Genomic DNA, 17413 nt, shown 5'->3' on the forward strand with positions numbered 1-17413 from the left:
TGACAGCACTGTACTAATGTACATCACACAACCATCTCGACCGTGCAGGATAATCTCTGCTGTATAAATGTTGCATGAAGTGGAGCACAGTTGCAGGCATCAAAGCTTGTATGAGAGGCAGCTGTAGTGTTAGAGATTGAGACTGAATCTGAATTACACACATTTCACTTAACAGCAAACACTGTATGTTACACTTCAAGTTCCATCATCGAATTAATTCTATACCTTTTAAAAATGAAGAAATAAGATCCAAGATCCTCAGGTGCTCATCTGAGATGTAAATGGGAAGATACTAATTTCTTACATCTGGCCCGTACCTTTTTTAAAATAAATGACTTCTAGTGCCAAGCCATTTGGGAACAGAATTTGATCACAAGAGACTATCAACATGGTCCCTCTTCCTTTCCTTAGGGATTGTGATATTTATCAAAGTTCATTCACCTATACAATTCTATTGCTTTATTTAAAAGCACCTCATCATGTAGCCTTACTTTGGATGCATTGTTCTTCTCCCCCCCCCACATTAAGAGCTTAGTTTGTGGAGGAGTTGTTGGTTAATGAGGGTAAAGACACACATCTTCAATTGTGTCCTTAATATGGTCTGTCATATCAACTTATTTATTCAGCAGCAAGACCTATCTTTGGCCTCAAGCCCAGGGACCTTTATTTATCCAGCAGCGGGACTTATCCTTGGCCTCAAGCCCAGGGACTGCATCTCTCCTGCCCTAAAAAGTCTTCACTGGCTCCCGGTTGCTTCACAGATTAAATTCAAATCCCTCTATCATCCACAAGGCTTCCTGGGGCCAGGGACCACACTATCTGCAACTCTCTTACTAAATATTCCCCCTCTAGACCCCTGCGCTCCTCTGGCACCAAATGTTTGTGCGTAAAGCGTTTTGCTAAACAGAGGGTAGGTGGTCCATCTATTTCCTCAGCTGGCTCCCTTCTTTGGAACAGCCTCCCCCTCCCCCTCCCTCTCTTCTTGACCAGGACTTTCTTAAATTCCAGAAGCTCCTCAAGACTTTCCTCTTTACCTTTTGCCTTCTCCTCCCACCCCCCCCTCCTCTGCTAATCTCACAGTTGCTTGTTTGGTGTTCAGGACCCTTATGCATCCTCAGGGCCCTGACCTGCCACACTGAATCCTCCGCCCCCAAGCCCCCAGCTTCTGTCCATCCTCAGCACTTGCCTAGGCTCACCCTCCACCCTGGGGGCTCTCCCTTACCCTACATTGCACTTCACTTTTTTTTTCTCACCCTTGAGCACCACATCACCTATCGCATTCCCCCTCCCATCTGCACTTGCACGTTCTGAGCACTCACAAGGAATAGTAGTGTGCGCCCCCTCCCACTGTATTTCATATTTGTATGCATTTCAATCGTTCTCACACACCTTTGTCCCCTCCCTGATGCCCTGTGGGTGCTTTGATACAGAATTTACTTCCTGTATAAGTGCCTAACAAGTAAACAATACATTAAATAAATAAATCCTCATTCGCTCAAGATAATGGGAAAGTGCCTATTTCTTGATGTTATTTCATTGGTTTGTTGATAATTTTCCTTGCCATTCGTGGGATACTTACCTGATCTTAAATCAAATCGTGCATTAATATTATCAAATGCTCTGAAGTTATTCTTAGTTATATTATCTTTATTATTTTGTTATAGTTAACCTCAAAACGTTCATTAACTGAATTGGAAAAACAAATATTATCTTTAAAAATGTGTTTAAGAACCTTGTGCAATGTGGTATTTACAGCGTTCTGCCGCTGAATGAAAATTCAGCATCAAAATGTGAATGTTCAAGCAAAAGGTAATTTCTGCCAACAAATGGGACAACACAAATTGGCTAACCTAGAAAAATAAAACCGACATTGATACTACTCTGCAGAATAATGCTTGGATGAGCGTTTGGTAATCAAACTGATGAGACACTCATTGCTGCCTGAGTTAGCAGATTTTTACTTAAACAGAATAACAGTATGTTTTATATTTTTTTAGCCTCAGTCAGACTTGTTTGGATTGATTCAAATAATGATTGTGGTGTTTGGTGAAGAGCCTCCAGTCTTTTCTCGCACTGCTGCACCACCAACATCCTACCAGGCAACAGGCCCTCCAAACAGTAAGTGAATCACTGACCTTGAAGTGTAAAAATACCTACCTGCATGACTTGTTTGCTAAAACTGTTCCAATGCTCCTGGCCTAGATGCTTGTCTGCCAAAATGGCTACCAATTTAAGGAAATGGTAGAGAAATGTGTATATCGGGATTTGTTTGCCGCTTTTAGAAACCTATTTCAGATTTTCAAAGAGTTTACGGTATGAGATTTTTACTCTTATTTGGGGCTCAAGTGTGCAGAAAATAGTTAATACATGATGAATATGATTGCTGCATCTAATTATTTAATAATGTGAAGTGTAGCAGCTTTACCCAGTCACAATTATAACATGCTTTTGTTTCTTTAAAAAAGTTTGAATTGTTTTCAGCTTTCGATTTTTGCCATGGCATTCCTAATTCCAATAAATTCATTGTCTAATTTGATCTAATGCACATTTTGCAGTTCAATATAGCAGAATGTTTATTCTTTGGCTTTTTTCCTGATGCATCGTGCTTTACTAGTGAATATGAGATGTCTTAGTGGGTCATGCCTCTTGCAAAGATTAGTTGACTCGGCAGGTCACAGATTTTACTCTTTTTATTTCCCTTGGTGTGCGCATGCCACACCTAATGAAGCATAACCAGTGTGATGCCTGAGTGTCATTAACAACTTTTACATTTCTATATTCAGTTATGCCATCCGTGGATAGAAAATATTTTGCCACCGGTTATTGGTTTTTGTGTTGAAAGGAGATATTGAAGAAAATGAGGAGACAGGTCTATGGAATTAAATGGTAGTGACATTTCAACTTCTGCCTACCTCAGCGCTCTGGATCTACATGCACATGCCCAAAACTAGCTTACGGAAATGGTGTCAAAATATAAAAATTGCGCAACACTTCAGTCTCGTCAAACCCTTTACCTTTCCATCTGTTAATCCAGATTCAACACCTTATAGAATGGAATACTTTGTCATGGAGCGACCTCTTACTACATGGTCTGGGCTACCTTTGGACTTTCATTACTTCATTTTTGTAAAATGTCCTGTTTGATTTTTTTAACGAATGCTCAGACCTTCTTTGTCCAGACTCACAAGATGCTTTGGTTGCCGGGCAGTATACCAGAATATTCTTTGCTCAGCTAAAATTGAAAAGGGGAGTCAGGAATGCATGTGTGGTCTCTTGTGGCTGCTGGATTTATTTTACTTCGTTTTATTTCTAATTTGTTTCATCTATTACAATCCTGTCTCTGATGCAAATGCCAGCTTTGGGACTCAGTTCCTATTAATGACCTTGCTTAAAGCAGGGGAATGAATGTGTCATTTACAGTTCTCTAAAGCTGACCAGCATAGTCTTGGTCTTCAGTTTATTGAACCTTACAATCCTGTGTGTTAAAGCATGTGAGTACATAGGGTTTTAAGCTATGTGGCTTTATACCATGTAACTGCAAATGTTTCTGGAGATTGTGGAGCTGCTTCGATCACATGCTCTGCATAGTCCGACATCTAGTGGAAGTCGCAGAGTATTACAAATTTGTTTTCGAAACTCAAATGGATGTAGTCAGGGCATGATTAGTAATCCTGTCCCTAGTGTGACATGTACTGTACCCATGGTCCTTCACGTGTCTAGGTCCCTCAGATTGTTTTTTTTCCGCCATCGAAGTCGGTTTCAAATGCAGAGTTCTCTTCTAGGCTGATGCCTTTTGATTTCCTAAAGTTATATTGGTAGAATGTCTTCCTTTCCTTTGTTTGCCTCGCCGCACGACTGCTCATCCACTCGACGGCTCCTGACGAACAGACACTGCATCGACGACTGAACGTTCGACACCCAGACACAGCCTTACGGGAGTTTTCGGGCTACCGGCCCAGTACAGCAGGGAGAGAGGGGGGAGGTTCTCTATACTGAGTCCTTTTTAGAGAATGTTTATCCTATTGGCCCCTTTTTTCTCTTTTCACCCAACTGCCCTGTTTATACATGATGGACAAAACCCCTTTGAAATGTTGTCCTCCTTCCCGTCGAAAATGTATGTGAAAGACAGTCTCCCACAGGATCACGCAGAAAAGCACTGTAAATCTTGTCCGCTTTTCCGGACGAAAACCTTAAAAGATCGACGGACGAAACGCTGGGCCGCTCACGCTATGCAGGCGGAGGCTTCCATAGATATGACTGAAGACTCCAGTTAGTGCAGTTACATAGTCATGAGTGACTCTGAGGGAGATCGGATCCGTCCAGACACCAAGTGCAGGCCCCTGACTCTGAGAAACCAGCCGGCGGTCCTGTGATGGAGACTACACCCAGCGGCCACGGTAGGCATAAGCAATAAACCCGCTAAAGACAAACCCCACGACTGACCCTCAAAAACGCTGTCGAGCATCGAGGCCCATGCAGTGACTGGGGATAAAGCCTCAGGTACATCACTGTCCTGGGTCATCGCGCACACTTTCGCCCTTCGACAGCTCCCGAAAAACGGAACAAAAGGTCGGTTCGAACAAAGCATAGAGTCCCTCCTTTCGCACGCCGAAAAACAGGCGTCGAAAAGGCATCTCAGCGTCTCCTAAAAAGGTATCAAGAATACAAGCGCTAATTCAAAAACATGTTGGCACAACTCTCCTAAAGGCAAGGTCGCTAAAAAAACAACACATTTTGACGCTGTGAACTCCTGTTAGCTACCCAGACAGTCTTCCACTTCTTTAGACACCGTCTCTGGACTCCTCAAGTCATAGTTTGGCCCCTTAAACCTTACACAAAGGTGTATGGATATCCTCAAGGAGGCACAAAAACCCAACACCAGGCACTGTTATTTTAATAAGTGGAAGAGATTTGTGATAGGTGCACATCACAATCACTAACCCATTAGATTGTTCTCCAGTTAACATTCTACACTACATGCTTAACTTACTAGAATCTGGCCTAGTATTCAATTCCTTAAAGGTACATCTGGCGAATGTTGTGCTCTCCAAGCTCATGGGGCCACCTTTCGAGCCTACGCACAAGGCCAGCCTAAAGCATCTTTCCTATAAAACTGCATTCCTGGTAGCTATCACCTCCTTAAGACGAGTCAGTGAGCTACAGGCTTTATCGGTGCAAGACCCCTTTTTCATCATACACAAGGACAAGGTTGTCCTCCGAAAACATCCTAGGTTTTCACTTAAGTTCATTTCAAAGTTCCATGTTAACCAGTCCATAGAACTTCCCACTTTCTTTCAGAATCCATCAAACTCAGCAGAAGAAAGCCTCCATACACTTGATGTATGGAGGGCGGTCTTGTACTATGTGAACAAAACAAAATCCCTAAGGAAAATAGACCAACTCTTTGTTTCCATAGCGCCTGGTAGAGAAGGCGATCACATATCAAAGAGCGCCATCTCCAGATGGATAGTCGGATGCATACAACTCTGCTATTCCCTATCCAAAAGGGTTCTACCTTTTAGACCAGGGGCACACTCTACCAGAGGTACAAGGGCTACCTTAACTTTCATTGCAAACATCCCTCTAGACGCCATATGCAAAGCTTGTACATGGAGTTCCATCCATACGTTCACACAACATTACTGCATTGACATGCATTCTAAAGCAGACTCACAGGTGGGACAAGCAGCCCTAAAACATCTATTTGCCGCTGTACCTTCTAACTTCCCACCTCCTTCTCCAGATACTGCTTGTTAATCTATGCAGAGCATGTGATCTAAGCATATCCACAAGCTCCAGAAGGGATACATTACTCACCGGAATCGTATTTCTGGTGCTTGTATCTGCTTAGATTCACATGCGCCCACCCTTCCTCCCCTACTGGAGTAGAAGGCGCATAGATGTTTTCTGGGGCGTCTGTTTCTGCTTTACAACATCTGTACCCACGCTATACTTCATGCAACCGCATCTCAGAAACAAACAACCTGAGGGACCTTGACGCGTAAAGGACCATGGGTACAGAACATGTCACACTAGGGATAGTATTACTAATCGTGCCCTGTCGACGTCCGTTTTTCAGTTTCAAGAACAAATCTTGTAATAGTCTGACTTCCGCTAGATGTCAGACTATGCAGAGCATGTGAATCTAAGCGGAGACGAGCACCAGAAATACGATTATGGTGAGTAATGTATCCTGTTCCAATACTGACAACTTTGTCTGCAGCTCAGAGGGAGCAGTAGCTAGGTAGCTGGACTGCCGATGTCGAGGTCCACTAAGATTGAGCATGCCGAAAGTATGATGGGAGCAACGTGCCGAATACAAGATGGTGGCAACACGGTTTGAAGCTGCTGGTGCACTGCATTGGTAGGGATGAATGAGATTTAAATTTGTCAAACCCTTTTGAAGGAGAAAAACCGATCACCAACAGAGCGAGGGTTTAAGGCGTTTAACTTAAAAGGTGGTGCAAGCCTTAAGAAGCAAGTGAACTTAAGGGATGTTGAGTACTCTAGCAAGCGTTGGACGCCCAAGAGGTGTTGTGAACACGTAGAAGCATTTGACACAGAGCTGCTGAGAATCTGCATCGCTCAAACCCAAGAGGGTCTGAGAACTAGTAGAAGTGATAGAACTGAAGGTGCTGGAAGCACTGATGGTATCTTCAATCTAAGAGGTGCTAAGAGCCCTGGGAAAAACCTTGAGATGATGCAGTGCTTGAGAAGCTTCAATAAAAAATTCTAAACAGTTGCACCCACATTGAGTCATATGGGATCTGATTACAATGTATAAAAGACATTTGAATGGTTACAAGAAAAACTGAAATCCCAAAGGTAGAACACATTCTTGCTCAGCAAATGGACCAACCAGCTTGAATCGCAACTTGTCCGCAAACAGAGGACCCGCAAAACATCTTCTCTTGCCCTAAGCAAAAGGCAAAGCAAGCAAAAACAGCTCATTTTATGCTGGCAACCCAGGGATAATAAAAAAAAAACAATGAACGGATTGAGTGTTGCAAATTGATACTGCCCATATAACGGTAAGGAACTAATATAGAAACATCCCAGCAAGGGGAAGTTTGATAAGAATAACATTTCTTCTTGATTAAGAAATCAGAAAAAACAGTTTGTTTAGGTGACACACACTGGAAAACCTGTGCTTGAGGTAGTGCAACCTCGGTTTACAGCCTTGGGGTGGGCCTGAAGACTATCCTGTTGTAAAATGCATTGAAGGGATAGATAGATAGATTTTCCTATGTGGTTGTGAAAGGCATAGTGTGGCTTTCTGCTGTTGCAATGATCGCACAGGACTTTTAAGAAGGCAATTTACTTCTGCAAAGTTGCAGAGAAAGAAACCTGTAAAGTATGAATAGATGCAATCCTATGATTGGGGCTTCTAGCCCTAACTCTGGCCTCACTTTCCCAGAAATTGGAGATTTTTTTCTAGCTTCTTTGTAGAGGAATTGGGATGAACATAAGATGCTGACCCGACAACTGCACTTGGAAAGGTAGCAGGTTCCTGCGGGGCTACCCAACAACCCTTCTAATTGCATATCTTTGTCCTGCAGGAATCTGATGTCCGTTTACTCAAGTAGGCCAAGATGCTGCCGACTCTCGCTGAATCAGTAGGACCAGTCTTAGGACGTTGACCGTTGCTCCTTCTGGAAGCCTTGCTAGTCCAGTTATGCACTGATCCAGACCACAGACCTGTAAAAGCACTGAAATGCCGTGACTGGGAAGTGGAGAGCGCTCCAGCAATGAGACACCCCAGCAGCTGACTCGCCTCAAAGATTTGCAACTGCCTAAGACTTTGATAGTCATATGCATTAACCAATAGTGATGCTCTCACTCGAAGGAATGCCTACTTGATTGAAGAGATTATTACAGCTCCCCCCTGCACGCAAGGCTCAAATCTATTGTGGAAAGTAGTTATTTTCGAGTTAACATTTTCTTTTGCCAGTTTGAAACATAGTTGTGTTGCAGATACTTGCAGTTAAACTTGCAAGTCAGCTGGTTTGATTACATATGTTCAATGCTCTTGTGCATTTCTTATGTTGCTGTAAAGGTCGTTTTGTGGTGGTTCTTTCTCTTATCTTCCCACACCCAACTGTGCCACCTCAAACTGGGAGTGCTGGGCAATCATCATAGGTTAGTTTTTTCATTGGTACAGTGCTTATAAGTCAAACATGTATAAATAAAATTATCAATATGCATTGCTTGGTGATCCTTGAAAAGGTATGGCTAAACCAAGCTGCAAAACTAGTAACCGCATCAAAAGATGTTGTATATAAAGCTGCAAGGCACTGAGGAGATTAGTTTCCTCAGCAAAAACATGTCGTTGTAAGAAAATAATTTTACCAGTCACCAAATCCTGCTCCATTTGCTGCTACGTTCTGCCCGGACTCCAGGCAGCACATTTGTATGTCTTTCTAGATGGAGTTTTCTCTCTTGAACTATTGTATAGTCGTCTCACATGAACTCTGTTGTCGATCGGCAGAACGATAATGCATAATATCCATTTGATTGGTCCACTAAATCGGTCGTGTCCCCTGATTTTGGAGTGAGGCATTAGCCAGTGTTTTGGTCCAAAGTCAAGTATGCTTTCAGGGAAGCGTACCAAGGATCAGAAGAAACTCTATTACTTAGTTCGGGTTGCTCCACAAGTCACTCTGAACTAGATCACCCAAACAACCATAGAGTTGCGCCAGGATACTGAGATGTCATTGTCTCTTTTGCATGGAGGCACAATCAAACTTGGGCACTTCTAACAAAAATGTTTGTATTTCTAAATCTAAATGAAGGTCTCTGTCCAGAATTCTATCCTATCCAGAGTCTAGTATCTTTCCCTGCCTCTAAAAAGGAAATAACAAAGACATGCCTTTTGGAACTGCCCATTGAAAGGGATGGCTGGGCTGCTGGCTTCTGACCTCCAACCTGTGGTGGCTTTTTACCATAGGCTCTTGCCTATGTTTACTGTTCTAGGGGTGTAGTTTGTGTTGTGCTAGAGGGCCTTCCCAGGACTCCAGCCAGGCCTTGTTGCTTCTCTTACGAATCCAGGTTACTCTGTTCTCCCTCCGGAGAGACTGCAGTCTTCCTTGCTCCCCATTCTGGGGTCTTTTCAGTCCATTCCCCATTCTGGGGCTCTGCTCTTTCTGATTTCCCACTCTGGAGTATTTTCTACCTTTGTCAACTCTGGGGCTCGGCTCTGTCTCACTCCCCACTCTGGGGTTTCTCATTACTTTCCCAACTCTGGGGCTCTCCTCTTTCTCTCTCTCGCCACTCTGTGATTTCTCCTTTCTTTTCCCCACTTTGGGGTTTGCCTTTTTGCTTTGCTTCTTTTGCTCTCCCCACTCAGGGATTTCTTTCTTTCTCTCTCCTGCTCTGGGGTTTGTTTCTTTCTTACACCCCGCTTTGGTTTTCTTTCAGTCTTATCTTTTCTCTGGGGCTTCTGTTCCTCTTTCTCCCCGCTCTTGGTTTCTTTCGGTCCACCCTGGAGTTCTTTCAGGCTCCGACCGTTCTAGGATCTTCTCAATGCCTCACTCTGGTGTCTCTATGTGCTTCCTACTCTAGGGATTCTCTCCCCCCCCCCCTTCCCTTCATTGGGGTTTCCCCATTTACTTCCCCCACCCCCATCAGGGTTTCGTCATTCTCTTCCCACTCCGGATATTTGTCTCTTTCTCCAGCACGGGGTCTGGCATGGATTCACATGCTCATGAATATCCCCCGTCGTCAGGCCGGGAATCCTCGGTATAGAAAAGTATCAGTATCAGTATCGGTTTCGTTTCTGATCTGTCTTTCTTAGTAGTAACCAATCACTGGTCTCTGGGTCATACTGCCCCCAGCCAATGACTGCCCTCTCCCTAAGCCCCACCTCCGGCAGCCATCCTCAGATTTTTACCGCACGTTCAAGTGCTGGGAGTACTCGTGCTGTAGCTCCCGAGCTTTTGCTGCGTTTTCGCACTCTTTCAGGAGATTTTTCTCATTTTTCGGTTAAATAGAGCCTCAAGCTCCACCGTTTCTACATCCGATCAACAGGGATCCGTTTCGGAGTTTTCTACGTCCCTCAAGGGTGAAGACTTCGTCGAGTTACGCTTTTGGAGGATTCCAGAAGTTCCGAGGCCTACCCCGGACATGGCCCAGGAGAAAGGAACCTCGACGCCCAGGAAGCTGTTCAGGACCTGCCCTGGATGCCAGCTTCAGAATGTTTTCAAGGAGGACGAGCATTAGTTATGCCTCTACTGTCTCCATGAGGACAAGACGCACAAGGAGAAGGACTGTGCGTTTTGTGGGAACATGTCGGAGCGGACCATGAAGGATCGCCACCTCCGTCTCGCCAACTGGCTGGAAGGGAAGAGCCTGTCAGGCGAGAAGAAAAAGAAGTCCGAGCGGTCTTCTAAGTCCTGTGAGGGTGCCCCGGCGACGGGGGCCCAACAAAAGGCTAAGCACCGCGAGTCTGCAGGCACTGGGAGCGCCGAACGGTCGGGCTGCTTGGCTGCCAGGCAGGGCGCATCCTCCCCGGCGCCATCAACCACGAGCCAACGCTCTGGCTCGGGTAAAAGGAAGTCAGAGAACCCGGCGAAGCTTCTGGAGAGGCCCCGGTCGATCTCGAAGATTCCGGCAGAGGGGGAGCGAGGCTCGGACCCTCCCCCCAAGGTGAAGGCCCCAGGCATCCAGAAGGTGACGATGGCCTTAACTCACCCTGCTAAGACCTCGATTGAGGATGTCGCCGCGGCCCTGGCTCAGCCTGTGGAGGCTACACCAGTGGAGACGCCCTCAGGACCCAGAGTCTCCCTGCAACCGCCGAGGGAGTCGTCTTTCAGGCCCATTGAGAAGACCCCCACGAAGTCCTTGTTGGAAAAGGTGGGGGGAGGGGCTGGTGGCCATCGTGGATACGGACACGACCTCTGAAGAAGAGCTCATCGAAGTCGTGGAAGAGGCCCAGCCCATCGGGAGGGATCCCGACGAGGGCGACGACGAGAGCGACGGTGTCGCCGACAAGGCTCCTCAAGAGCCCTCGCGCCCGTCGTTTCCGGCGCTGCAGGACACCTCGGCGGCCATTTTGTCAGCGATTCAGTCCTTATGATCGGAGATAAGGACAAGGTTGCCCCTTCCCCCGACGGAGGTACCTGAGCCAGACCCGACGGGGGAACCGGAGCCAGGACCTTCAGAGATTCCACCGCATAAGAGGAGGAGGACGCATCCTATGCCACCTCTCCCGCCTCTGCGGCCTGCTCTGCCTTCCCCCCGGTCTACTACCCACGGGGATGATACAGGCACGGTCACGGCTACGACAGGTACAGATTACGACAGAAGCGACGACGGGACGTGTCCCCCGTCACCCCCTGCTCGGGCGTCCCCGCCCGACGAGATTGGATGCTTTCATGCCATGATTTCCAGGGCATCCGAGCTTTTCCAGCTCTGCCCAGAAGAAAAGAAGAAAGAAGGGTTCCTTTACCAACGGCGCGAGGCTAAAAGGAAGAAGGTCCTCGCCGTACCGCTTCTTGATGACATCTGGGATGAGGGGCTCGCCCTCCTCAAGAACCCTGCTGCGGCGCCGGCAAAGAGGGACCGCTACGAGAAGTAGTACCGGGTCCCCGACGCTGCGCCCTTGTGCCTTCGGGCACAACCTACCCCAGATTCGGTCGTCTCGGCGGCGGCAAAGAAGAAAGCTGGGGGGGCATCGGCCTCGACATCAACTTCCCCGCTGGACGTCAAGGGCAGGAAGTTGGACACGATGAGACGACGGATCATCTCATCCGCAGCGACGACTATCAAGGCGGCCAACGCCCTGGCTATCGTAGCCCGCTACGACAGGGAGTTGTGGTTCAAAACCGCCCCTCTGTTAGACTTCCTCCCCGACGCCAAAAGGGCTGAGGCCCTTAAAATCCTACAGGAGGGGGAGATTGCTTTGGACCACGCCATCACGGTGGCAACGGACATCGCCGACACCGGTTTCTGTCAGTTGGGCAACGGCGTTTGCTTGAGACGACGAGGATGGCTCAAGGCCACGGATTTCCGCCAGGACGTACAAACCAAGGTTTTGGACATGCCCTTCGACGGGAACAACCTGTTTGGGAAGGCGGTTGATGAGTCCCTTCAGGCCATCAAGACAGACACAGAGACTGCCCGGGCACTGGGAGTGCTCCAATAACGACGGCCGTCCTTTCGGAGCTCCGGAGGCAGACAAGGGGCCTCCAAGGGATCTGGCAGTGGCTCCTCCACTTACCGTCAAGCGGCAAGATCTTCGTCCCAGGAAGCCTACAGGGGATGCGGCAAGTCAGGTGGTGCCCGTCGTCGTCAAGGAGGCAAGGCGGCCTCCAAACAAGATTGAACCGACTGTGGGGTCGGGCCCCCGCCAAAGCACCCCGGTGGGAGGCCGGCTGGTGAGGTTCGTCAGCGTTTGGGAGTCCATCTCCACCGACCATTGGGTGCTGGACGCCCTGGCCCAAGGGCACGCCCTCGAGTTTCAGAAGAAGTGCCCTTGCGTTCCACCCGTGGCCAGGAAGGAAAAATCACATCCCTCAACTACTGTTGGAAGTAAGGGCGATGCTCAAGAAGGGTGCCTTCGATCTCGTCCCAAAGAGGCTTCGGGGCTCCGGAGTTTACTCAAGGTACTTCCTCGTAAAAAAGAAGACAGGAGGATGGCACCCCATCCTGGACCTACGACTGAACAAGTACATCAAGGCACAGAAGTTCTGTATGGTCACCCTCCAGCATGTGCTGGGACAGCTGGAGGAGGGCGATTTCCTGTCGTCGTTGGACTTGGAGGATGCGTACTTCCACATCCCCATTCTAAAAAGACACCGAAAGTTCCTCAGGTTCGTATCCAAGGGCGGCACTACCAGTTCAAGGCCCTCCCGTTTGGATTGAAATCGGCACCCAGGGTGTTCACCAAGTGCCTCGCACCGATGACGGCGCGGCTGCGCCTACAGGGGATCCACGTCTACCCCTACCTGGACGACTGGCTCATCCGGGCAAGGACAAGGGAGCTCGCCGTGGAGCACACTGCGAAGACCGTCCAGCTGCTCACAGACCTGGGATTCTCCATCACCTTTCCAAAATCCCACCTGGTTCTGTCGCAAGTCGCCCTGTTTCTGGGAGCCAAGCTCGACACAGTGGCGCGGCTGGCCTCGCCGTCGGAGGAAAGGACCAGGACCATTCTGGGCAAGGTGCAGCCTCTGCTGGCCGCGGACATGGCCAGGGTAAGATCTATCAAGTCCCTCCTCGGGATGATGTCCTCCTGCATTTATCTGGTGCGCCTTTGCAGGCTTTGGATGAGACCCTTACAGGAGTTCCTCGACACCCGCTGGATCCAGTTGACGGGCAGCTTCGAGGACAGGATCCCTCTCAACGAGACGTTCCGTCAGGCGATCCGGTGGTGGAGTACCCGCTCCAATCTGTCGGCGGGCACAGACTTTCAGACCCCAGCTCACCAGGTGACGATGACGACGGACGCCTCCCTGGAAGGTTGGGGAGCACACTCCGGAGATCTTCACGCGAGAGGCCTTTGGCTCCCGGAGGAGAAGTCTCTCCACATCAACATCTTGGAGCTCCGCTCGGTGTTCTGGGCCCTCAGGTCCTTTCCTCCGTCCTTCAAGGGCTAGGTGGTGTGGATCTTCACCGACAACACCACCACGATGTTCTACATCCGGAAGCAGGGCGGAACCAAGGAAGCCCAGGATCTGTGGCATTGGGCCGTCGCCCAAGGGATGTTTCTGGTGCCTCTTCATCTGGCAGGAATAAAAAACGCGATCGCCGACTCACTCAGCAGGGAGCTGTGCTCGTGTCACGAGTGGGAACTACGCCAGGGTCAAGTGGATCGACTCTTCCGACGATGGGGCGAACCCCAAACCGATCTCTTTGCGACGGCGATGAATTCCAAGTGCCGGAGGTTCGCCAGCAGGTTCCCCAGCCGAGGAGCATAGGCGATGCTTTCTCGTTCCCCTGGGACGGCCTATTTCTTCATGCTTTCCCTCCGCTGCCGTTGCTGCTCCGGCTCATCAACCAGCTCAAAAGGTCCCGGTGCAGGATGATCCTCGTCGCACCGGCGTGGCCGAGGCAGATCTGGTTCCCGGACCTTCTAGACTTGTCAACGTCCCCACCAGTCAAGCTGCCGACGGACGCGGACCTTCTCTTCAGAGAAGGAGGCGCCTTTCTTCACCACAACCCGGAGTCGCTGAACTTGCAGGCCTGGCTGCTGCAGCACTAGAGTTTCGAGCGTACGACATCCCGGCCGACTGCAGAGAGCTTCTTGCAAAGGCCAGGGCGTCCTCAACTCTCAAGTGCTACGGACATAAATGGAAGAGGTTCTCTGTCTGGTGCCGTGCACAGAAGATTAACCCTCTGCGGATTACGGCCACTCAAGTACTGCCGTACCTACTGTCGATGGCCAAAGCTGGACTGGCTCACGCCTCCATCAATATACATCCGGCTGCAATCTCCCGATACACCAGGACGACGGGACGGGCGTCCTTGTGGTCTCATCGCCTGGTGAAAGAATTCATGAAGGGACTATTCCGATCATTCCCGCCGGTGAAGGCTCCTGCCCCGGCATAGGAGCTTTATGTAGTGCTGACCAAGCTCATGGGGGCCCCATTCGAGCCTATGCATTCGGCGCATTTGAAGTTCCTGTCGTGGAAGACAGCTTTCCTCGTGGCCATCACCTCCGCACGACGAGTGGGAGAGATCCAGGCCCTATCTTGCAAGCCTCCATACTTGACTTTTCATGACACGAGGGTGGTGCTGAGGACACACCCATATTTTATGCCCAAGGTGCCATCGGACTTCCACCTGAACGAGCCCTTGGTGTTGCCCGTTTTCTTCCCGTCGCCTTCGTCGCCGGCTGAGAGGACTTTGCACTCGCTGGATGTAGCTAGAGCGCTGAAGTTCTACGTGGACTGCACAAAGAGTTTTCGGAAGACGTCACAACTGTTTGTGAACTTTGGGACTGTGAATCAAGGGAAGGCTCTCTCGAAGACTTCCATTTCCAGATGGCTCTCCGGCTGGATCATGCACTGTCACCGGTTGGCAAACCGACAGCTGCCCGGCCGTCCGAGAGCCCATTCGGCCAGAGCGATCGCTGCTACCATGGCGTTCCTGTCTGGTGTGCCCCTACTGGACATCTGCAGGGCTGCGACGTGGAGGTCGACGCACACCTTCACAAAATTCTACTGCGTCGATCGGGACTCCAGGGAGGAGTCCAGGGTCGGCCAAGCAGTGCTGCGCTAAGGTGAGCCTGGTGAGGAGGTAAGGGTTGCTTAATGTTGAGTTGTTGCATTGCTTGTTGTGGTTGTGCATGTGTGTACTGCTATGTATTCTCTTATTCATGAGCATGTGAATCCATGCCAGACCCCATGCTGGAGAAGGAACAAGTTACTTACCTGTAACTGCTGTTCTCCAGCATGGGTCATGCATGGATTCACATGCGAACCCTCCCGCCTACCCCTCTGCGGCTCTTCACTTGGTCATACTGCCACTTTACGTGCTACCAAATCTGAGGATGGCTGCCGGAGGCGGGGCTTAGGGAGAGGGCAGTCATTGGCTGGGGGCAGTATGACCCAGAGACCAGCGATTGGTTACTACTAAGAAAGACAGATCAGAAACGAAACTGATGCTGATTTTTTTCTATACCGAGGATTCCCGGCCTGACTGGGAATATTCATGAGCATGTGAATCCATGCCAGACCCCTGCTGGAGAACAACAGTTACAGGTAAGTAACTTGTTCCTTCATCCCCACTCTAGGGTTGCTTTGTTCTCGCCAGTTCTGGGGTTCTTCTCTTTCCTGCCTTGCCGCCCGCCTCCCAATCCACCCTAGTCACCGTGTATCTGCTTGCTTTGAGAGATGTTCCTCTGGAGGGTGTAGTGTCGGTTCCATGTCATTTCATCGCGGGATGTTTTTTCGCAGGGTTTTTTACCGTGAATTTTTTTTTTGAAAAAACCCATGGAATTTTTTGTAAATTATTTTTTGGGGGGCTTACCCCCCGCTCTTCAATCCTCCCCCCCCCCCATTTTTTAAAAAATGTGATGGATTTTTTCGAAAACAAATTCACAGAAAAATCATCCTGTGACAAAAGTACGTCGTACTGTAGTGTCTGCCTGGTCCGCCTCTTGCCACACACCAGCTTATGCGTCTGGACAACTGGATTCCGCGTCGCTTCTCCCATTTGTTCTGTGCAGGGACCCGTAGGCAGCCTCTCGTCAAGACTTTGCCACGGCCCTCCAAGATACTATGTGCTCGTGGTGGTACCAGACTGTTCCCGCTGCTCGTCTGCGGTGCCTGCCTGCACTCGCCTAGTGCGCACCATGGGCCTAGATGCCACATCTGGCGTTCTCTCTGACCGGCCACGCCGCTTCTAGGCGCTTGACACAGTTTAACTATGCGGGCTTCACAGAGACTCTCTCCTCATGGGTTCTTTGAATGTCGCTCCTCTAGGGGACCGGTTTATTTTGCCTTTCCGGTGTCTTCCTGGAAAATTTGGCACAGTATGGGTCCGAAGCAGAGGCAGCCATTTTAGGGTTTATAGAATTACCATACGCCTGAGAACCTATATACTCTGTAAAGTTGTTAATATTTTGTGGGATGGGATAGTGTTTCATGCCTCTCTCTGGTGTTTTTCCACTTACTCCATCCCGTATGAGTGGTGTTAAAGGGGAAGTTTGCTCAAAAATCTTATTGTCCCGATCGTTCGGGCATGTATTTTTAAGCATGCTGTAATCGATCTTAAAAAATGTTCCTGTCCATCTTACCTTTTGTTTCCCTCACTTTTACACATGCAAAAATAACTTGTTGGGCACGGACATCTTGTGCTAATCTTATCTGTTGATACATCGCCCTAAGTTCAAGTGCGCTTGCGGCAAGAATACAGATCGCCCGCCCCTGAAGCTGTTCGATATGCTCCACCTATTTTCATGACGTGCGTGACCAGCGTAGCCAAACGTGCCCAGTCATCACCCAAGCCATAACGTTACTTAACGCAGAACCAGGAAGATAAACACACACACCTTCTCACAGCACGTAACTTTTCTTTCTTATCCCAAATAGGATAGGATTATTTTCTAAGAAAACATCAATAGTCTGCAATGTAACAAGTGTTTTATTTATCAAAGAACGCTCACAAGTTGAATATGATGTCTATGAAATGAACAATACTTTTTTGCCATACAAGTTGTAGCTAGCGACCATCGAATGCTTTGAATGTGGTTTATAACTTCTTCATGATACGCTGTTTGCGATCAACGATTGATTAATTAATCCCAGTACTCCAATTCTTGTGTGTCCTTATGTTACACCAGCAAAACTTTCTAATGACGCACATGGTGTTCCTTTCGGGAGAAGATATGGATTCTTTGCACTCTCAAGCGTAACGCTTTTGCTTCAGCACGTTGCTACATCGTAAACGCTGACAGATCGCTCCTATTGCT

At 48.7% G+C, this 17413-nt stretch overlaps 1 protein-coding gene across 1 annotated transcript in view; it reads left to right on the top strand.

Annotated features, from left to right (window-relative positions):
- Nucleotides 1–17413, top strand: part of TSG101 (tumor susceptibility 101) — a 586297-nt gene that overhangs the window by 243377 nt on the left and 325507 nt on the right. The window contains exon 5 of the mRNA XM_069623783.1: nucleotides 1998–2118. Within this exon, the coding sequence (XP_069479884.1) occupies nucleotides 1998–2118 (121 nt within the window). The remainder of the gene's footprint in view (nucleotides 1–1997; nucleotides 2119–17413) is intronic.

Source organism: Ambystoma mexicanum, chromosome 11 (assembly GCF_040938575.1).
Source record: "Ambystoma mexicanum isolate Mex_15411 chromosome 11, UKY_AmexF1_1, whole genome shotgun sequence".
NCBI classification, from domain to species: Eukaryota; Metazoa; Chordata; class Amphibia; order Caudata; family Ambystomatidae; genus Ambystoma; species Ambystoma mexicanum.